The sequence below is a fragment of the Callorhinus ursinus genome, unplaced genomic scaffold, assembly GCF_003265705.2.
Source record: "Callorhinus ursinus isolate GAN/ISIS: 27379988/994484 unplaced genomic scaffold, GSC_fseal_2.0 scaffold8, whole genome shotgun sequence".
Lineage (NCBI taxonomy): Eukaryota > Metazoa > Chordata > Mammalia > Carnivora > Otariidae > Callorhinus > Callorhinus ursinus.
Window position 1 is genome coordinate 72,499,758 of NW_027397070.1, and position 22,580 is coordinate 72,522,337.

At 65.4% G+C, this 22,580-nt stretch overlaps 1 protein-coding gene across 2 annotated transcripts; it reads right to left on the bottom strand.

Moving 5' to 3' along the window:
* Window positions 1-1,227: 1,227 nt before the first annotated feature.
* AKT1 (AKT serine/threonine kinase 1) lies at window positions 1,228-22,335 on the bottom strand. 2 transcript variants are annotated; one of them, XM_073895964.1, is made up of 14 exons: window positions 22,317-22,335; window positions 19,851-19,989; window positions 10,115-10,243; window positions 7,308-7,419; window positions 7,017-7,164; window positions 6,735-6,866; window positions 6,588-6,653; window positions 5,320-5,388; window positions 5,047-5,172; window positions 4,842-4,970; window positions 4,503-4,717; window positions 3,976-4,063; window positions 2,351-2,453; window positions 1,228-2,113 (listed from the first exon to the last, which is right to left on the bottom strand). In XM_073895964.1, the coding sequence occupies exons 2-14, from the start codon at window positions 19,894-19,896 to the stop codon at window positions 2,034-2,036; spliced, it is 1,443 nt and encodes a 480-aa protein (XP_073752065.1). In that variant the 5' UTR covers window positions 19,897-19,989; window positions 22,317-22,335; the 3' UTR covers window positions 1,228-2,033. The 2 variants fall into 2 exon arrangements, with proteins under 2 accessions (XP_073752065.1, XP_025725038.1); XM_025869253.2 differs by lacking the exon at window positions 22,317-22,335 and adding an exon at window positions 21,197-21,347.
* Window positions 22,336-22,580: the final 245 nt, after the last annotated feature.

Below are 22,580 nucleotides of genomic sequence, written 5' to 3' on the forward strand. Positions count from 1 at the left end.
TATATACATAAAATTTAACGGTCTTAACCATTTTAAGTGTACAGCTCGATGGCATTAAATACGTTCACCACCACCCACCGTCGTCTCTGGAACTCTTCATCTCGTAAATCCAACTCTCCCCATTAAACTCACTCCCCAGCCCCTGGCACCGCCTTCTCTCCCGGTGCATCTCACTCCTCAGGGCCCTCGTGTAAGTGGAATCCTAATGTCTGTCCTTTGGTGACTGGTCTGTTCCACTCAGCATAATGTCCTCAGGGTCCATGCATGTGGCAGTGGGAGCCAGAAGGGCCTTTTCTGAAGGCTGGGTCATAGTCCTGTGAAGGGACAGGCCTGAGTTTGCTTATCCATTCACCCACTGTGGACACTCGGGTGCCTTCCACGGTTTGGCCACCGTGAATCATGCTGCAGTGACCGTGGGTGACGGGCTTTCTGCTTTCAGTCCTTGTGGGTACAGACCCAGAAGTGGACTTGCTGGGCTCTCTGGTCATTGGATGTCTGATTTCTCGAGGACCCGCCATACTGTTTGCGCTCAGTGGCTGCACTGTTTACCTTCACACCAACAGCGCACAGGGTTCTCCATCCGTGTGACAACTGGATGTCTCTTATCTCTTTTGTATGTAATGTTTGGTGTGTGTGTGTGTGGTTCCAAAAGGGCTGTGTCCTCTTGTCCTGGGGCCTACTGCAGATGTGTCCCCAACCTAGCACTCCTCACAGGTGCTCCCACAGGAGGGGACGGCCACCCCACCTGGAGTCACCCTGGGGTCTGGAGAGGCTGGGACCCCTACCCCCACCTCCAGGCGCATGCACCAGGACCTATAAATGTCCAGGCGCCCCGGCCACATCTGCACGGGAGAGATGAGGCCAAGGCTCCCAGGCTCCCTCAGCTGTTGCTTGCCGGGCAGGTGGCTCCTCTCTGCACTGAACAAGCGGCCACCGCGCATCCACCAGGTGGCGCCTGCCACACATCCCACCAGGCCGCTGGGTCCCCATCTGGGCCACTTGCGCACCTCTACCCAGCAGTCCCAGACTTGCTGCGTGACCTCCGCCAGGCCTCCTGGGCTGCGAGGGGGTGACCCGGCTGGGCGTGTGGACAGCCTGGCATCTCCCTGCTCCATGAGCGCCACTAGGGAGGGCCGTCCTCTCCGGGGCAGGCTGATCCTGCTCCCCCTACGAATGCTGGCCAGCCCACACGCTTTCATCCGCCACCCACCAAAACAAGCCACAAAGTTGAAAAGCAGTGTTTATTGAAGAATTTGGAGGGAAAGTCTCATAATAGTAAAAATAGTAAAGTTGAATGTAAAAAGCGCCCCGGTGCGGCACGGCGTCCTGCCGTGAGGCGCGGAGGATGCGCTGAAGGCCCCTCCAAAGGGCGCTGGGCGCATGGCGGGCCAGTGAAGCTGCTCCAAAGGATGAGTGCTACCTGGGGACACCATCGAAGTGAGACGCCCCCGAAGGGACCAAAGGGTGGGAGGGAGGGGCTTTCTTGTCACTATGATTAAAAAACCCCAAAATGCATGTGAATAGCGTAATACACAGCAACGGATTGCAACCTCGTTCTTCTGCCTCTCGGGCGAGCCCGGCCTGGCCTGCCCCAGGGAGGGGACCAGGCCAGCGTGCCACAACCAGGTTGCTGCTGGTGCCCCCAGGCTGGGCGGAGACAGCTGGCGAGAGGGATGGAGGGGCCAAGGCAGGGCACACCCAGACCCCCAACTGCACGTGGCTGCATAAGGCCCTCGACCTTTTCCTATGTGAATCTAATCATTCTGAAGGCCAAGGCCATGTCTGGAGACCTAGATGAAATAAATTAAAAAACCCGCAGGACACCTTTGCTCCCGGCCCGGCTCGCAGGGAGGGCGCCCCCTTCAAGGCAAGCCACCCTGCCCACAGCATGAAAGGTCTTTCCGTCCCTGCTCGGAGGAGTGACATGGCTCCCAAATGCATCCAGAAATAAACATGAAATACAAATCGTCCTGCGAGGCTTCCCCATCCCCTGAAGCCGCTGTCAGGAGCGCGGCGCGGCCAGCTGGCCTTCCTCAGGCCGTGCCGCTAGCCGAGTAGGAGAACTGCGGGAAGTGGGGCCTCCGCTCGCTGTCCTCACCCTCCATGTTGTCACCTGCAGCCGGGCGGGCAGGAGGTGGACTCAGACCCCAGCACCGGGAGCACAGCTCCCGTGCATGCAGAGAGACTGAGGCAGGCCCCAGGGCTCGCCTCCCAGACCCTCTCACTGCCAGGGCCGGGATGGCGCCCTCCTGCCCCCATCACTACCCTCCCGCAAGGGAACACTGCAGGTCTCAGGAGAGAAGGGAAGAAACAGGCTTGGGCGTTGGCGGGGAGGTGGCCCACCCCTCACCTTGGTCGGGTGGCGTGATGGTGATCATCTGAGCCGTGAACTCCTCATCAAAATACCTGGTGTCTGTCTCTGACGTGACCTGGGGCTTGAAGGGCGGACTGAGCTGCAGGGGACAGGGCGGGGGGAAGGCAGGTGACAGGCTGCACTCTGTGCTGCCCCCAGGGCCTGAGCTCCCCCTCACCCCCCACCCCCTGCCGAGGGAAATGCCTCCTGTCTCCAGGCCACACTGCGGCCACGGAACGGGGCTCCAGCCGGGAGACACACAGGGGAGGGTGGCGGCCTGGAGCCCTGCAGACATGCCTCTCCCCCAGGGGCAGGCCAGGCCATGCTCACAGTGGCCCCCACAGCTGACCAGCTCTGCAGGGCCCCAGGGCCCCCGGCAGAAGACAAGTCCGTTCTCTTTTCTAGCCTTCTTCACTTTCTTTCTGGTTCTCTTATGAAGTAGGAAGGAGATGAAGAGGGATGCCGTGGGACAGGGTGGACTCCCAGCCCCATCCTTAGGTGCCACTCATAGCCTGCCTTCCTGACCACAGCCACTCAGCCCAGCTGCCAGGGGCTTCCACTCTGATAATTCATGATAAAGGGACAGTCCCATCCCCACCAGGGCCAGCAAGTCGTATTCCCAAGCAGTGGCTCTGGGGGCCCACGGCAGCCCTGGGAGGAGACCCCAGTAGCACCCAGATAGTGCTGGGGTATGAGGGGAACATGCCCCAAACCCACACAGGGCTCCCAGGGCCCTCCCTGCCCAACTCCCACCAGGGGAGGAGCCCAGGCCTTCCTGTCTGCGGAACGGGGAAGGGACAAGTCCTGAGCGCAGGGCCTGGCTGGCCTCATTCGCGGCTCAAGGACAACAGTGCAGCCAGCCGAGTCAGGCTGCAGAGGATGCAAGGGCAACTGTAGGGGGTGCGCCCGTGGGAGGAGGGCCCTGCAAGCAAGCACCGCCCCCCAGTACTCCAGGGCTGCCCCTCACAAGCTAGCAGGGTCTCGGGTCAAGGTTGGGCAGCTGGGCTGTTGGCGGGCAGGGAAGCAGATAGGAGCTGGGCAGGGCAAGGGCGCCTGTCACGCAGGCAGGACAGAGGCCCAGCCGGCAGCATGTGGCCAGCAATGGGCCTGCACAGGGAGGGCGGGAGGGAAACCAGGTACAAGTCTGTCTGGTGACAGGGTGCCCAGCACAGCCTGGTACAGCCTTCCTGAGCCTGCTGGGCCAGGACCTGGCGCTCCCATGTCCCTCCAAGGGCAAAGGGCAGGGGGATGTGTGCACACAGCAGCTGCCTCGCTCCTGGGAGGCCTCCCTCCTGCGCCAGACAGGCGGGTACTGTGCCCCGACCCTGCATGCTCACGGAGAGCAGGCCTGGGCTCTCCCTGCAGGAGGTACGGAGGTCGGAGGGTGGGAGGGAGGGGCTAGCGGCCCCACTCCACCACCAGCCTTTAGCAGGCAGCGTCGGGCACAGGGCGCCCTCTTCGGGGAGTCCATGTCTACGTAGCTCCTCCCGGAGCTTGGAACGAGGGAAGACCCCGCAGAGCTGAGGAGGAAATCCCGCAGTGCAGACCCTGTGAGCCGGGGGAAGGGGTACGGGCAGAGGGATGGGTGTGGATGGGTGAGTGCGCACCAGGTCCCCACACACCTTCTTCTCATACACGTCCTGCCACACGATGCTGGCGAAGAAGCGATGCTGCATGATCTCCTTGGCGTCCTCTGAGCCCCCTCCAAGCCTGCGGGGGGCACGTCAGCTGCTGCCACCTGCCTGGCTCGGCCGCCGGCCCCTGACCGGCCCTCCTCCCTCCCGCTGGGGTCTCAGCGTGTGGGGGGATGGCACGGGGTACAGCGTGGTCCCAGGGGGTGGGGGGAGCACAGTGTGAGGGTGACTGCATAGTCCTGGGGCGGTGGGGATGGGGATGGTGCAGCTCCTCTGGGGGCTGTGGACGGCACCGTGCCAAGGGCCATGCCCAGCACATGTAGGACACTGGGGGGAGAGGTGCTGCCGGCACGGTGGGGCCCTCCTGAGCAGGTGTGAGGGGCCACAAGGTCAGGGTCCAGGTGCCCATCTGGCCCCAGCCAGCCCTGGCCGAGGACGTCACACATCAGCCATCACTGTGGCCTGGAAGCTGCCCTGCCGTCCCAAGGGGAGACTGGGGGAATCACGTGGCTCACCTCTGCTTGGGGTCCTTCTTGAGCAGCCCCGAGAGCAGGGACTTGGCCTCGGGGCTGAGCGTGCGCGGGAAGCGGAGCTCCTCCATGAGGATGAGCTCGAAGAGCTTCTCATGGTCCTGGTTGTAGAAGGGCAGCCGGCCGCACAGCATCTCGTACATGACCACGCCCAGCCCCCACCAGTCCACCGCCCGGCCGTAGTCATTGTCCTCCAGCACCTGGGGGCGCAGAGACACGGGGTCGTAGGCTGCCCGGGGGGGGGGGGGGGGCAGGGGGGGGGGGGGGGGCGGGGGGGGGGGGGGGGGGGGCCCAGGCCGCCGAGGGGACGCAGCAGGGGCGCACCTCGGGGGCCAGGTACTCGGGCGTCCCGCAGAAGGTCTTCATGGTGGCCCCGTCCTTGATGCCCTCCTTGCACAAGCCGAAGTCGGTGATCTTGACGTGCCCGTCCTTGTCCAGCATGAGGTTCTCCAGCTGTGGGGGGCGGCCTCCAGCTCAGCACCAGCCCGCCCTGCCGCCCTGTGGCCCCTGGCCACTCCTGCCCACCCACCTTGAGGTCACGGTAGACCACGTTCTTCTCCGAGTGCAGGTAGTCCAGGGCGGACACGATCTCGGCGCCATAGAAGCGGGCCCGGTCCTCAGGGAACACACGCTCCCGGGACAGATGGAAGAAGAGCTGCAGGACAGGGGCATGAGGGGCGCACGGGCCACAGGGACCCTGGCTCCCTGGGGCGGGGCACCCACAGGCCGGGCACCACACCGTCCCTGTGCTGGGGGGGGACGCCTGAGGGCCAGCCCCATGCAGGCCACGCAGCCACCCTACCTCGCCCCCGTTGGCGTACTCCATGACGAAGCAGAGGCGGTCGTGGGTCTGGAAGGAGTATTTCAGGGCCTACGGGGGAAGCAGAGCGGCTACTGTGGGCCCTGGACCCACCCGGAGCCCTGATGCCCACACACCATTCTTGAGGAAGGCGCAGCGTGGGCTCTGTATCAGATCTCAGGCCCCCTGTTCGGCAGGCAGGGCAGCAGCTGGGGGGACCCTCGGCAAGGGGAGGACGTGCCCAGGGCAGAGCTTACCGGCCGCCTTCCTACCTCACACTACAGGGGGCCTGGCTCTAAGAGGGAAGGCCCAGATGACCGAGTCGTCCCAAGTGACCGACCCCAGATCTAACCCAGCAGCCGGGATGAGCCCCATTCACAGAAAACATGGGACGAGAGGCCAGCTCCAGACCTCAGACAGCGGGGACCAGCTGCGCCACATGACCCCGTCCCCATGGAGAACCCGCAGGAGGGGGATGCCACCGCCAGGGCAGAGGGTCAGGGCCGGCGTGCATGGGCCCCAGCATCTCTGCTGAACACGATAGCGGTGCTGGGCTCAAGGGGGCGCATCAAGGGGGAAGGAAGGGCACTAAGCCTGGACACGAGGATGGGAGACAAGCTGACGCAAAGGAGATAAAACCACCATAACGAACAAGTCTGGGCGAAAAAAAATGAGACCTTTTAAAAATGTTGGTCACGTCTCGTAAGAAACCCTTTTAAGGAACGCTTTAGACAAGTACAGACTTTCTCTGCTCTGCCCCTGCTTTGGGCCAGGCGGTGCCCCCGGATGAGGACACCATGCTGAGAAGGGGACAGGGCCTGGGGGTTCCCAGGGAGAGCCCAGGTGGGGGGCGGTGGCCTGTCCGCTCCACACAGACCAACCAGCTCGTCCACGGCTCCCGGGAGCCAGCTGAGCCCGGGACGCGCACTAAGGCTAATCAGTGGTTTTCCGTACACCCCTCCTGGGCTGAGTACCCCGCAGCACAGGGACCCTCCACACTCGAGCCTCCGAGGGGAAGCAACTGGAAGGTGGTGTGCAGAAGGGTAGGCATGGGGGCTTGGGGGCCTCCCAGGGCCTCAGGCAGAGCAGAGGGAAGACTCAGGGTACCCACCCCATTTTGTGCACCAGGGGCAGCAAACAAGCCCCCAGCCCTTCCCAGCATCGGGTGCCTCCACCCCCGGCCCTCGGAAGTGCACCCACCCTCGGCCTGAACTCTGAAGCACACCAGCCCTGGTCTGTGGGGAGACGGGCACATGGCCTCCAGGACTCACCGTCAGGAACGGATGCCTCGAGTTCTGGAGAACGCGGTTCTCCGTCAGCGTGTGGGCGACCTCGTCCTGGAAGACGGGGTCAGGTGAGCCGCCCCCGCCCCCCCACCTCCCGGCCCGCCCCAGCCAGGCCCCGGCCCTGCACCCTACCTTGGCCACAATGACCTCCTTCTTCAGGATCTTCATGGCATAGTAGCGGCCCGTGGCCTTCTCCTTCACCAGGATCACCTTCCCGAACGTGCCCTTCCCCAGCAGCTTCAGGTACTCAAACTCGTTCATGGTCTGCAGGGCGGCAGGCAGGCACCTGCGGTCGGGGCGGGGGGGGCCCAGGTCCCCCTGGAATCCCGCCTCCCTGCCTTACTTCCCACACAGGGCTCGCGAGGGGGCCACGCTGGGACCGCCGGGCCCCTCTGAGCTGGGGGAGGGTCTCACCACACGGTGCTTGGGCTTAGCCAGGGACACCTCCATCTCTTCGGCCCCCGAGTTGTCGCTGGGCGAGCCCGACCGGAAGTCCATCATCTCTTCCTCCTGCCTCTTGAGCCCGTCGGCCACCGTCTGGATGGCGGTCGTCCACTCCTCCCTGCAGGGCCCACAGGTCAGGTCCCGTGACCCGGGCCTGGAGCCTGGGGACACCGAGGCCTAGTTTCCCACAGGGTGGTGTGCCCTCCCCACCAGAGAGCAGGGCCCCGGCACCTCGCCCATCCCCATGGGTCCATCTTGTACCGCTCTTCGGGTGTCTCCACGTGGAAGGTGCGCTCGATCACCGTGGTCCACTGCAGGCAGCGGATGATGAAGGTGTTGGGCCTGGGCCGCTCCGTCTTCATCAGCTGACATTCTGGGGGCAGGGCTAGGTGAGTATGTGCACACACACCCCCACCCCCAGGGCTTCACCAGGGGTCACGGGAGGCCCGCTCCCATCCCCACTCCAAGCCTTGGCTCCCCTCCTTGTAAAATGGGGCCGGGACGCCCATTCCAGCCCAGACACCGAGCGCCGTGCTCTGGAGCAAGGAGGCACCCCTGCGGGGCCGGCTGAGGCTGGGTCACCTCAGCCCCCCGCCATCACCTCCCTCAGTCCTTCGGTCTCTGAGCCCACGCTGCCGGCCAGACCACAGCTCGACCGGCCAGACGGAGAGGAGTATGGATGCCCCAGGGAGGGGCCCGCAGGAGGGAAAGCAGCTGGCCCCTGAGCAGGAACCTCCCGCCATGTTCACGGCTGTGACTGCCGGCCCCCGCCCCCTCCAGGCAGGGCCAATCCCAGAGCAGAGGCTGCTGGCGATGCAGCCTTCAGAGAGACCGCCTGTCCTGGCAGGAGGCTGGAGGACATGACCCACCTGGAGGCTGCGCGGGCTGTACCCACCCCACGCTGATGGCACCCCATCACCCCCCCCAAGGCTGGGGATTCCAGATGCAGGGCAGGAACATGCACGCACACACCGGGAATGCATGCACACCGGGAGCACACTCTCACACTGGGAGCACGCACACCAGGAGCGCACTCACACCAGGAGCGCTCTCACACCGAAAGCACACTCACACCGGGAGCACGCACACACCGAAAGCACACTCTCACACCGGGAGCACGCACACACCGAAAGCACACTCTCACACCAGGAGCACCCTCACCCCAGGAGTACACTCACATCCCGGGAGCACACTCTCACACCGGGAGCACGCACACACCAGGAGCACCCTCACCCCGGGAGTACACTCACATCCCGGGAGCACACTCACCCCGGGAGCACTCTCACACTGGGAGTACACTCTCGCACCGGAAGTACGCATACACCAGGAGCACGCACACACCAGAAGCACACCCTCACACTGGGAGCACGCACACACTGGGAGCACACTCTCACACCGGGAGCACACGCACACACGGGGAGCACACTCACATACACCTGGAATGTGTGCACACACCAGGAGCCCAGGAACCATGGGGATGCACCAGGCCCTGAGAGGGGTGAGGCAGTCAGGGGGTGCTGCTGGGAAATTCTAGGCCAATGCTGGCCCAGTCTGTGTGAGAAGACAGGGGGCCCAGGGCCAGTACAGGGGCTTCTGACATTGCAGTGTCTGGGCCCTGGCAACTTCAAGGGGCCCTGGCCGGGCTCAGCAGAGTGTCAGGAAGTGGTCCACCAGGGCTGGGTGCCAGGAGGGGGCCTGGGGCCGGCCTTACAGGGAGGTGGCCTGTGTCAACATGGGGGTGGGGGACAGAAAACCTGTGGCCGGTCTTCTCCGTCCCGCACCCCCACCTCCCACTCGCTCGTCAGAGACCAGGTCTTCCCAGGACCTAGGCACCTGGCGCCCATCTCAGAGCCTGGTTTCTTGTGCCCCCAACCCTGGAATCCATCCCCAAGGAAAAGCCCCTCCCGCACTGCTCAGGCAGCTCTCTGGATGGTGTCTGCCTCAGCCGAGTCCCTGTCACCCCCCTGCACTCTGCCTATACAGCACATTCCTGAGGGCCCCCACACCCCCGCCAGCAAGGTGGCACCCACCCCAGCCAAGCCTCCTTCCTGAACCTTGAAGCCCCCGCCCAGCCCCAGCCGAGGAGGCAGCGAGGGGGGCCCACGTGGTCACCAGGCTGCAGGGGATGGCGGTACCTGCCTCCATGGTCTCTCTTCAGCCTGGGGCCCCCGCCTCGAATAGCTGCCTTGTGGGAGCTTGAGGCTGGGGGAGGGAAGACTCAGGACTCACTGGACCCAGGTCACAGTAAAGCCTCCTTGGGAGACCCCCAGGCTGGAGCCTCCCTGACAGAAGCCCCCGGGGTGGGTACACTGGCCATGCCCCTTGCCCCTGCAGCACAGCACCAGGTACACTGGGAGGGTGGGCAGGACAGCCATGGTCCAGGAGCACCCCTCCTCTATATTCCTGCAGGCATGGAAGCCATGTGCCCACCCCACCCCGTCAGCCCCAGCTACCTCCTCCTGAGACCCTGGACATGAGCCTGCTCCAGGCCATGTGCGGAGCTGGAGGGGAGGGAGGGCAGAGCTAGCCAGAGAGCGGGGGTGCATGAAGGAGCCTAGGGTGGAGCCCGAACCCCAGCGGGCACTGCACTCTGTACCCGAAGGCGTCCCACGAGGGACCCAGGAGGCCTGTCCGTGGCTGAGCCCCTCCCTCATCCTGCCGCCGCCCCCGGGCCTGTGTGCCAGGGCAGAGCCAGGTTTCAGGGAGGCTAGCCCAGAAACCAGGGACCAGGCTGGACGGCCTGCCTGACTCAGCCTCCCCAACCCCCGCCCCTTGGCAGCCTAGCCCCGTGCCCGGGGCTCTCTTGCCTCAGGGTTGCCAGCCGCGGGACTCAGCATGAAGAGCTCCCACCAACCAGAACCAGCCACTCCCCAGTTCCCACGGTGACTCAAGAGCCAGCCCTGCCCCACCTGGTCCCTGGCCGCTGCTGGCCCCAGACATGACACGAAGGCCCGGGGCGGGGGGGCATCAGCGTGGGGGCTGCTGGGCACAGAAGACTCCTGGCACCCTGCCCACCTGCCCAGCCAGGGCAGTCCCCGCTGCGGCCCCGCATGGCCACAGGTACTTACGAGCCACAGAGAAGTTGTTGAGAGGGGACTCTCGCTGCTCAACGTCCTGGGGCCGCTCCTTGTAGCCGATAAAGGTGCCATCATTCTTGAGGAGGAAGTATCGGGGCCGCCAGGTTTTGATGTACTCCCCTGTGGACACGTGGGCAGTGAGGGGCCGCGGTCACCGGGCCCTGCTCCCACCTCCCCCCAGAAGCCCCGTCCCTGTGGCAGGCCGGAAGCTCACTGCACCCGAGCAGACAGGACACCCTAACCCCAGGTCCCTGCCCCCTGCCCCTCACTCCCAGCACGGCGGGCAGGGGCTGGCTGGGAAGGCCACAGGCCAGGGCGTCAGGGCTGAGCTCCCCCCCCACGCAGCGGGGGCCAGCCAGCTGCTACAGTGGCCGTGGCCAGTGGACTGCCCACCGCAGCTGAGCCCTGGCCTGCAGGCCGGAGCCTGGCGTCCAGCACTGCGGGGACAGTGAGTGAGACTCAGGGCCCACCCCCCTGGGCTGGGCACTGGGACAGCCCCTCACCACCCACGTGACAACACTATCTGTCCAGGGCCCCACGTGAAGCCAGACCCAGGAGGTGTGTGTGCAGTCCTCAGGCTGCGACCTCCCACCCTTGACTCCCACGGCCCACGATGGGTTACCCAGGTACACCGGGAAGTTTTCCCCAAAGTTTCGCCACATCAGCCATAAACAGGCATTTGCACTTAAGAACCAGAGCAGATGTCCTCTGCGATATCCCAGCAACTGTCATTTTTCATACTGACACCCAGAAAAAAAATGTTTCGTTTACATTTTGCCGAGCAAGCAGTTTGAACAACGACAGAGAACTTACTAATTAGACAACTGCTTTATCACAGGGACCACTGGGCAGCAGGTGGGGAGGGGGTGGGGTCCCCAAGCTCCAGGCCCCGGGGCCTTCCCTCCCAGCCGAACCCCAGGGGAGGGAGACGAGCAAAGGCCCATCCGGGACCAGGCACCTCCGCTGTGCTCCGGCCCCTCACTGCCCAGCCCCTCCCCACCAAGGGCCTCTGGGTGTGGCCTCTGAGAGCCAGCCAGCCCTCCCGCCGCTCCACCTGGCCAGTGGGGGGCTTGCCCGGCTGCAGGCAGTGGGGGTCACCTCCAGGCCCAACACCGCTGGCCCAGGGATGACCCGAGCGATGGCCAGTGACCTGTTCTGTACCCCAACAGCATTTAGCGGGATCTCCGCCCGGTTCCGCCGAGCCCCCCCAGCCCATGAAGACGGTGGGCTGGGAAGGCAAGGCTGTGGTCAGGCCTCGTGTGGACACTGCTCCTGCCCCTGGTGGCCTGGGACACCCCTTCCCCGCTGGTGCAGCGGGTGAGCACAAGCGGAGTAGGCTCCGGGGGCCGTGCGTAGCCCACCGCCCGGGCCGCTCACTCCCACCCGCCTGTGTGCCAGTCTGGAGCTGTCGGCCCCTGATGGAGTGCCTCCCATCCCACCAGCTGCCGCTCCCCGGGATGCTAACTGAGCAGGGAGACTGATGAACGCCTCGCCCGCGCAGCCCCGAAAATCTATCTTGATTCACCAACTGCCGCCAGCCCCCACCACGCCCGGCACGGCCCCCCAGCACTGTGCCCTGTGCATGCAGTCAGCACGTATGTGCCTGCTCAGCAGCACCCACACGCCTGAGCGGGCCTCAGTTTCCCCACTGGGTCCAGGATCCCTGGAACGGGGGTGCCAGTGCTGCTAAAAGTACCCAGGACTCCCCCCGGCCACTTGGCCCTGCACCTGCAGTCTAGTGGCCTTCACCCCCTACCCCACTCCAAGGCCAGGAAGGTTCTGGAACCCAGAACTGGGGAGCGGGGGGAGGAGCAAGGGAGCAACACTGGCGGGGAAGAGGTGGAGGAGGAGCAGGCACCCGCCCTGGCTGAGCCCCAGACAAGAGGGGTGACTCTGCTGGGCCCTCCACCGGCCCCCAGCCCCAGGACACTGAAGGGGGGACCACGGCAGGTCCCCAGCTGCCCCCTGCCTGTGCCCCACATGGCTGAGCCCAAGAGCCACACAACACCCAGGTGGGACGGAGGGCAGGGAAGGCGGCCTCACTCAGCCCCCAACCTGGGCAGCCGGGCACACAGACCCCCTGAGGAGGAGTGGGGACCCTGGGGAGGCTGGGGCCAAGGCTCTGAGACACACAGACCCCTTCTGCCTGGCGGGGTGCAGCCTGGCGGTCACCTGGGGGCCGAGGCGGTGCCAGATACATCCTGGGCCATGGCCTGCCTCTGAACGAGTCCAGCCCAGACAGATGGGAGCCCCAGAGCCCTGCTCACTCCCAGGCCTTGGGTGACACAGATGGACCACGTGGGGGATGCAGCCACCCCTGTGCCTGACCACTGCTGTCCACAGGAGTGCGGCCATGGGCACTGGGCGGGGACAGACACTCATCAGCCCATCTGCTGGTGGGAACGCCCAGGCCTTCACTCCGGGCAGGTGACAAACAGGAGCCCAAGTCTGCCCTTCAGGACACGACTCCCTAAATGGGGGTCCCCACCACTCCCTCGGGGGCCAAATGCCTGCCCACAGCCAGGGTGATCTCCTGGCAGCCACTCAGGGGGCAGCAGGAAGCGGCCTGGACCCAGGCCCCGGGCCTGTCTTTGGTCCCTGCCACTCACAGCCAAAGCCCAGGATCCCCAGAGCGGCTCTCCACCGCCCCGTCCCACCCCATCCCACCCACGCAAACATTTCAGACCAAGGCCCACACAGGGTCTCGGCACAGGCCCAGGACCAGCTCAGCACACAGCTCAGCAGCCCAGCCAGGATCCCGTATCTATTGCCACGAGACGGGAGCCACGGCGAAACTGGGGGCAGGCACCCCTAGCCAGAGGGTCTGTCCCTGGGTGGGCAGGCAGGAGGGGCAGCATCTCCGTCCCCGCTCAGGGTTCTCAGAAACCCAGCCCCGGGCCGGGGTCAGGGAGGACCCATACTGTCCCTCGGCCCCGCAGCACCACACCCACTCCTTGGAGACCACGTCCTGCCCAGCCACCAGAGAAGGGGACTCATGCCCTCCTGAGCCGTTCACGCCCACACCAGGGCACCCACAGTAAGGGCTCCAGCTGGGGTGGAGGCAGGGGCAGGCAGGCTTAGCCAAGCTCCTCTTCTGCCCAGACCAGGGCTCCCCTACCTCCTCCCACCCTCCAAGGGCCCCTCAGCTCCCAGGACTGGCCCCCTCGGTGTCCCCGTGTATCCCCCACCAGGAGGGTCCTTCCAATACCCCTGCTCATCTCGGGAGGCAGCCCGTGTCCAGGAAGAGGCTGGAGGTCCCCAGAGGAAGGAGGGGTTCCTTGTAAACAACCCTGGCCTCCCACAGCCCAAATCACACTGACAGGGCCACAGGGCGAGGGCTTGGGGACAAGACGGGCAGAGGCTGAGGGCCTGCCCCCACCGTGGCTCCCAGGCACGTGTCCCGGGCCACACTATGGTCAGGGCACCGCAGGCAGCGGACCTGGGGGCTGGGGACCCACGCTGTGGGCAAGCTGGGGATCCCACCACAGTCCCTGGGCCCAACACTGCAGAGTCCTCCACACCGCCGGGGGTCCCGGCACATGGCACGCCACACCTGGGCCCCGGCCCACTCGGCCACCACGCCCTGAGCTCTGTGAACATTCCCTCCAAGTCCCCAGCTCTCGGGGAAACTGCTGGATAAACACTTTGTCGCAGCAGTGGTGGCGGTGGCAGGCGGCTGGCAGGGTGCCAGGCGGTGCCGAGCTGTTTCTCCACAGCAAAGCGAGCCCCAGCAGGCCCGGAGAGCGGGCACCAGCTGACAGCGGCGACCGTGCGGTCCCCTGCCGTCGACACATCCATCGCAGGCCGACAGCTGCCGGGCGCCCATTTACCTTCCCCAGCACAGTGAGCAAACAGCCCTTGCTGATGGCAGCCCATCCATCGCCGCCCACCAGGATGGGGGCAGGCAGCGGGAGGGCATCGGCATGGGTCATCTTGGGGGGCCCCGCCTGCCAGGCCTCTTGCCTATGCACAAGCCAGGGTCCCGGCTCCCCGTCCCACAGGCAGGATGCTGGGCCACAGCCTGACATCCAAAGCCCAGGAGCCCCAGGAACCAGTGCCGGGGGGGGGCGGGGGTCACCCCCCCACTCAGACGGAGCCCCAGGGCTGTTGGGGTGAAGCACACCAACCTGCTCGAGACAGAGCCCCTCCGAGGGCAGCATTCACGGGGTCCTCCCGGAGGCAGGGCTCGGCCAGTGTGGCCGAGAGAGGAATCCACTCCGTGCCCAGCAGAGGGGCGCCACGTGGGGGACATATGCTCCCCTAGCATGGCCCTCGAGCCTGGCTGCGCCCTCCCCCGGCCCACCACCCTGCCCTGCCTTCCCAGAAGGCCCCCCTGGCGGGCAGGGAGAACAGGGCTCATTATGCCCACCAACTCCCTGGGGAAACTGAGGCCCAAGTAGGGGACTCTCAAGGTCACAGATGGTGAACAGAGCTGCCGGTCCTGCTGCCCAGGCCAGGCTCGCTCCTTAACAGCAGCTCAGCTCTTCACGGGCCCTTGGTTCTGCCGTCCAGCAGGCAGGCCCCCAGAGTCACGGCCCCATGCACACAGGTAGACTCAGGAACACAGGGAAGACACTAGGGCCGCCCCTCGCCTCCCTCCCGCCTCAGGACAGCACCTCCCACCAACCACCACGTCCAAACCCACTGCCACCGACCAGCCCGCCTAGACGTCCCACCCAGCCGCTGTCCTCCCTGCACGCCCCCCACCTCCTGCTCAGGCACCGCGCATCATCTGCACGCACGCCAGACGAGGGGCCTGGGATATGCCCACGTGGCTTGGTCCCCATGGCCTGTGCCCACACCCTCTGTCTCAGTGCTAGTCTCCTGCCCCCTCCAGAGCCCCCGCGGACAAGGCCACAGCCCCACTGCACTGGTGCCCTCTGCCGTGCCCTGCCCACTCTCCCTGCACCAGCCTGGGACTATGTGCCCACTCCCCCACCCCCTGCCTATTCCAACAAGCCAGCCACTGGGTCATCTGCCTCCTGCCCTCCCAAATGATATGCACCTGGCCTCGCCACAGTGGGGTTCAGGGAGACTGGGTTTCAAAGACCTGGGTGTCGTGGGGGGCTCAGGGGCAGCCACAACCATACCTCTGCCTGAACGAGCACCCCAGGGGGCCGGGAGGTTGAGCGGGCGGCCCCCAGGCCCGTCAGTCCACCAGCTGCGCCCCCAATTGCTGGCCCCTCAGGTCACAGGCCTGGGGAGAGGGGGATGCAGCCTTGGGGCCCCCTGGGGGTCTGCAAACCCAAATCCAGAGCCCAGAGAGCCTAGCTCAGAGCACCCACGGTTCGCAGAAGCAGCTGGGTGGAACCCCTCCCCAACCAGGCCATCGAGTCTCACATCCCCAAAATACGGGTCTACTCTTTCTTAAGGATAAAGACACACACCTGAATGCAGGGAGGAGGAAAGTGAGGGCTGGCCTGCAGCTCGCCCTGCGGGGACCTCGGTCAGCCTGTGCAGAGCCAGATGCGGGCCAGGGGGCCTGCCCGTGGGGCCGCCAGGCAGGGGCTGGGCGTGCCAAGTGGACAGGAATGGCGGGCATCAGCCCACGGCGGAGGGGGGCCCCGGTGAGCAGGAGCAGAGCCTCAGCCACGGGCTTCAGTTATGGGAGGGCCCGTGGGGAGGGTGCTGGCACCGAGCCCAGATGGGTGTGCCTGGGCAAGAGGGACACCGGTGGCGGCCGAGCCGGCCCCCACCCCGCGCCGTCCCGAGGCACTTCTAGGAACCAGGCCTGGTGCAACCCAGGCTGTCCTCTCCTGACGGCTGCTGGTAGGCGGGGGTCTGGGCATGGCGCTCCGGGCCTCGGTGTCCCTCCTGCACGAGTGCACTGTGCTGCCCGGGGCCCCCCACCCCCACCCCCCTGCATGGAGCCCGGCCCTCCGCAGGGCAGCCCTGCCCAGAGAGCACACCACAGCCACCGGCTGGGGCCACCGGCACGAGCCAAGGGATGCAGGGTTGACGGGTGGTGACCCCTCACCCCCCGAGCGAGTCACCCCAGCTTCCTCTTCTGTTGTTTGTTCTGCACGGAGAGCCCAACAGGCTCACAAAACAGGAAACAGCCCCCAGCAGTGGCAGCCACGGCCACGGCCACACGCCAGGGCCAGCAGGCCCTGGGGCACACCTCCCAGCCCCGGGCCTGGCCGCCCTGCACCGAGCTGCCCTCAGGGCTAGGTCCGGGCCCTCACAGACACACGGCATGGTGCGAGCTGCCTCTCGGACCAAGGGGATTGCCGGGACCAAAGCCACAGCCACCTCAGCGTGACCTGGGCCCGCGCTGGGGCCACCCCTCCCCCGACAGCCAGGGCGACCGAGGCACACAGGGGGCCCAGAGCAGCCCTGCCGTCCAGCCTGGGGCACAGGGTCTGGGAAGCAGACGTGCACCTTCACTGGTCCTGCTGAGCCCCCCGCCCTGGCGAGGCAACCGGCGGCACCCCCCCCGTGCAAACCCCAGGGCAGCCGGGGCTCAGAAGTGCATTCACAGGCCTGTCCCCCGGTGTCTGCTCAGCAGCGCTGCCGCCTCCTCCAAGTGGGAACCAGGCCGCCTCCAGGTGGGGCACCGCAGGACCAGGGACGGAGTAGGGGGCTGTGTCTCCAAGGTGGAACGGCCTCCCCACCTCGGAGCCACAGGAGGGACACAGGCAATGCCACCGCCACGGCAGGGAACGGGACCTCGCCACAGCTGAGGGAGGGGCGGCGGGAGAAACCTCAGCCCCCGGAGCCTGGCGCCCGCCAGGACGCCGTGGACCATCGCAGCCTGGAACCGGAGGCGGACCCACGCCGGGAAAAGGCCCAGGTCTGCGGGGCTCGGCGAACTCAGGGCCGCGGCCGGCACCTCTCCTGGGGGAGGACCGACGCTGAGGCGCGCGCGCACACACACTCGCACGCACACGCACACACTCACACGCACGCACACACACTCGCACGCACACACTCGCTCGCACGCACTCGCACGCACGCACTCACACGCGCGCACACACTCACTCGCACGCACACACTCACTCGCACACACTCACACGCACGCACTCACACGCACACACACTCACTCACACTCGCGCGCACACACTCACTCACACGCACGCACACGCACACACTCACACGCACCGCCCACGCGGCGCTTCCACGCTGGCCCCAGGAGCAGAGCAGCCCCACTCCCACAGGCCTGCTGCCCGAGGCCCGGCTGGGGGGGACAGCTGAGTGCGCGCCTCTGCTGGTCCCTCCCGGCCGACAGCCGGCCTGCGCGAGCCCAGGGGTGCCAGCCTGAGGCTCCCCACCCAGGCCCAGAGCCCCTTCCTTCATCCTCCACCCAGCTCCTCCCTGCCTTCCTCCCCTCTCCTGGTCCACCCGGTCCAGCCGGCCTGTCCATGGGTCAGGGACAGCCAGGAAAACCCCCACGAGCCTGGCTGGGCCGACGGTGCCCACACGGTCATGGGCTCCAAGAGTGGGGCCAGTGGGCAGGGACGCCCCAAACCAGCTGCACAGACTCAGGCCATAGCCTTAGCACAGAGTAGTCTGAAGACAAAAGCGGACACCACAGGCCAAGCTCAGCCAGACCTACACCCTGGAGCACGCTTGTTTTTATTAAATTGTCAACCTTTAAGAATCAAGAGAAGGCACAGAAAGGACCAAATCCTTGAAAATGCAAATTTTTGAGCAATGCTGAGCCCACCAGCCCCCAGCACTGGCGGCTAGAGCTGGGCTCAGCTGCTCGTTGCTTGGGGTGTCTGCTTATCATTTGGAATATGTGTGTGTCAAAACACCCAACTCTTGTTCAGGAAGCCCACCCATCTCTGGGGACCCCCGTCTGCCCAGCTTTCTCTCCTGGGGACCAGCTCCCCAATGGAAACACTGGGACACTGGGCCCAGAGGGCCTGCCTGGCCCCCAGAACACGTCAGTGCAGGGCTGGAACTCACTGCCCAGGCTGGAGCTCACCACCCAGGCTGGACTCCCCTCTGCCCATGACGGCTGCTCTGGCCCAGGGCACAAAGCATCAAGACCCCCAGGAAACAGCCCAAAGGTCACTCCCCACAGATGGACGCCCACCTCCCCAAGGGGAGTAGGGGACCCTCTCTCCTGGCCTGACGCTAGGGCCAGGCAGCAGGGCCTGGAGGCTGCTGAGGCTGGCTGTACCCTGACTTAGGGCCCCCAGTAAACCACATGCCGAATGTCACCAGGCCATTCCCCACCACCGTTCCCATCATACACACAGGGAAACCAGGGCCCAAAGAACTCAACAGATTTGCAGTGACAAAGCAGCGAAATCAAATTCAAACTCCGCCCTCTAGATGCCCCACTGGGCCCGATACCCTACCCCCTAGCCCCTTCAGAAGGCACAGGCCCTGAATGGCAACCTGGAACTCAAGCAGGCATCAGAAAGGCAGCCCTGCCCCAGCCTGGCTGGCCAGTGCATGTCCCAGTGATGGGGTTAGGGGCCCTGGGCAGCACTGAGGCCTTAATCTAACAGTCAGTCAACAAACGTTTGCCAAGAATTGAAGGCATACTGGTCCCAAGTAGGGGCTATGGATGTGTGCTGCCAGGTAAGGGGACCAGGTGAATGGGGAGGGGACATCAAAGGGGGCTGTAAGGTGAGGCAGACAGGGCTGGACCCGGCAAAGGGGCTTTAGGCAGGAAGCAGGACTCGGGGAAGCAAGGAGGTGGTGGGCAGTGGGGGAGGGGATCAAGAAGGCAGGCGGGTGCTTAGGGGAAGCCAAGCAGAAGGGCTCCCCACGGACCACAGGGCCCTGGAGCCTCCTCACCTCTGTCTCAAGGCCCGGTACACTGTCTTCCTCGCAGCTGCCAAAGCAAGCTCTAGAAACACACAGCTGACCACATCCTTGAACCTCTGCTTCGAGCCCTGAAGCCCCCGGTCCCTCGTCCCTGCCACCTCCCACCTCCCACTGCAGCTCCTGCAGCTTCCCAGCCTGCTCTGCTGGAGAGCTCCTATGCATCCTACAAAACCCAGTCTCATGATACCCGCTTCTGCCACACCTCCCTGTCTGTTCCCTATGCAGCTGAGGTTCCCCTCCCACCAGCCTGTGGGGTCCTGAGCTGGGGATAGGGCACCCTCACGGCATCTGCTGGAGAGCATGCGTGAGGAGTGGTGAACTAGCTAGCTGGGGTCACCGGAGCTTTGGGAAGGAACAGGTCTGGAGGAAGAGGAAGTTGGGGGGGGGGGGGGGGGGGTAGCTAATCCCCACCCTGAGGCAGGAGGGAGTCACTCGCCAGGGGCACCTGGACGTGAGGCCTGTCCCTCCCCCACTGCCCATCCCTGAGCAACAGAGGGCTGTGAGGCAGGGGGCTGTGGGCAAGGCTACAGAGCAAGGGGCCAAGGCTACGGCCCCAGCCCCCCTGGGTCCCGCCAAGCCCCTCCCTGGGCACAGGGTCCTGTGAGTGCGGACAGGGGAGGCTGGCCGGGCACCGGCTTCAGGCAGCCCGCGGCTCTAGCACAAACACCCCCCACGCTGGGCCCCTGGGTGGTACAGGGCCCCCCCACACCCCACAGCCCAGGCCCGAGGCAGGCACCCGGCCAGGCCAAGCAACTCTGCCCTGCCCTCAGGAGCCCTCGGGCAGTGCCCCGGGCCGCCAGCGTCCTCACTGCCTTCCAGGAAAGCAGGGAAGGAGACGGCAGCCACTAGGCCAGCCAGCCCACACGGGCTCCAAAGCAACCGAGGGAAAGCCTGCAGGCCAGCTCCGGGACCCCGGCCCCGACCCGACCCCAAGCGCACTGACCTCTCTTGTGCAGCCAACCCTCCTTCACGATGGCCACGTCGTTCATGGTGCCCAGCTCCGGCACGCCGGGACAGCCCCGGCGCCACTCCCAGGCCCCTCTCGGCAGGGTCTCCTCGAGCCCAGCCGGCGTACCCAGGCTCTGCAAGAATCAGAGGGAAGGGTGTGAGGTGGTGTCTGGCTTGGGGCCGCTCCTCCAACCCCACGGGGAGGCCGGGAAGCACTGTGCACCCAGGGGCCCATGCGGGGTCCCCCTTCCCACGTAGCCTGCCCCACTCTCAGCCTTCAGAGCCATTGCCACCCCCCACTAGCTTCCACCACAGCGCCTGATAGAAAGTTCACGTGACTCGACCTGTTCCCTGGGGCCAGGCCTCCCTCCACCTGGGCTGCAATCTCCCTGCCACCCCTCTGACCTCCGGCCCTCAGTGTGTGATGCCCCCTGCGCCTATGCCTTTGTACAGATCACCCCCATCCCCAAAAGGCCCTCCTGGCATATTCTAGACTCCCTAACCTGCCAACCCAGCAGAGGCCACCTCCTCCGGGCAGCCCCTCTGACTGCTTGGCCTTCCCAAGCCCCCGGTGACGGTGCCCCTGTTCTCCCGGCCCGTGCTGTTCCCCCCGCCCCATAGGCTGGGGTTCTCGGAGCAGGGCCCAGGGTTCCTCGTTCTTGCCCCAGACCAGGAAAGAAGAGAAATTCAAACATGAAGCAAGTAGGGCCAGGAGACCAGGCGGCTGGCTCAAATGAGAGCCCAGAGCCCTCCGGGGTGACATAAAAACCTCCCTCCAAGAAACCCCAAGCCCCTCCTAAACCACAGAACCCCTGCTGGTCTGAATCTGGTTCATTCATTGGGCCAACATGTAGCAGGCATCTCTGGTTTTGCCAGGCTCAGCCCTGGGGACAAAGAGAGGTTCAGATGGGTCCTGTCTGTAAGAAGCACCCAGTCCAGGGTGGTTATGGGCCCATAATCACAGCATTCAGCAGGCAACAAATGGGGGGTGCGCTGTGTGAATGCAGAGGCGCCAGCACCCGCAGTGGCCCACCAGCAGCCTTCTCCTGAACACACACTTTGGGCATTGAACCTGAGTGGCCCTCCCCACTGCTCCCTGCTGGATGAACTCCTAGGCATCCCTCAAAACCCGGTTCACACATCACCCATTCTGGGCATCCTGGGAAAGAGAACTTTTCCCATGCACTGTCCTCTGCTAGCCCTGCACACAAGCACTCCTGAGGGCAGGCTGGGAGCGACCCCCCACCCCCGGACTCCCAGGCCAGGAGAACCCCTGAGGGCCTCTGTAGTGCATCCCAGCATGGGTCTTCCTACAGCTGTGGACCTTGTCGGGCAACGCACCTTACTGGGCTCCTGAGGCATGGGGTTGGGGCCCAGAGAAGGCTGCTCGGCACTGATGGTCTCAGGCTAAATTTAGAAGAGCAGGAAGACCCCACTGTCTGTGTCTACTGCCAGGCCGGGGAGACACACTCTGCCCCAGGAGGAAATGGCCCAACGTGCTCAGCAGGCCACCGGGCAGCGACAGGCAGCAAGACTGAGGGAAGAGACCTCCAAGGACAGGGCTCTGAGCCCCTGCAGCAGGCGGGAGGGGGCCCCCCTCTGCCAACACAAGTGGGCGTGGCCTGGAGGCAGAGGGCTGGACCCAAAGACCTCTGGATGTCCCCGCCCCCACCCTGGCCTAAGCAGGGCCTGCTGCTGACAGTCAGCTGTCGAGCTCCGTGTGTAAAAATATATCTGTGCACACGCACAGGGTGATGTGTGTCTGCACAGAAATGAACACACCAAGCCAGCGCCTGGGCCGCTGCTGCAGGCAGGGCCCAAGGAACTGAGGGTCCCCGTTTCCCACGGCTTCCGCACCGCCAGTGCCTTCACCATAAAAGTGTGTTAGTGCCGTGATTATTTACGGAACAACCTACCAAAAACTCGCCTGTGCTTACAGGGCCTCCTCCCTCTGTCTCCAAACACTGGTTTGTGAACCGTATGTTCTGCTGGAGGAGAGCAGGGAACCCAGCCCCGCCAATGCACCCCCTGCCCTTCACTTGGCCCAGGGGCTCAGAGCAGCCAGGGGTAGCCTGGAGCAAGGCTGGGGGGACCCTCTGGCTACAGAGCATAGGGCCGTGCCCCCCACTCTGCCCACCATGGCAATACGCAGGAACCAGTCCTGCCCATGGACAAGTTCACCAACTGCCCCCCTATCCCCTAACCTGGGGCGGGGGGCAAGTCCCAGCCGTCTGCCAGGCCCCAGCCTCCAGAATGGGGCGGGCAGCACCTCCAAAGCCCACCCAAGTCACGAAGCAGTTTCGGGGGCCAGGAGGGTTGCTAGTCCTTTGTGGGCTGGCCCGGGCACCTCTCCATCACCTACAACTTTTTGTCTATGGGCAAAGGAAGTCTTCCCAAGGCCCACCCACAAACTTGAACGAGGGCTGGGGCAAGCCTTTCCGAGGGGCCCCTGAGCACCTACTGTGCGCCGCGGCCGGCCAGCCCGCCTCGTCCCTCGCCCCTGCCCGGCCCGACCAGCCACTTCCCCAAGGTCATGAGGGAGGCCGGGGCCGCGGCCCGTAGCCCCGCCGCCGCCGCCGCCGCCGCCGGCCCGCGCGCCCTCCCCGCCCAGGCCCGCGCTCGGCCACTTCCTGCTCCGCTCCTCCACCCCAGCTGCGCGCGGCCCGCGCCCCGGCCCCGCCGGCCGGGAACAAAGCGCCGGGCCGCGGGAGGAAATCCGGGCCCC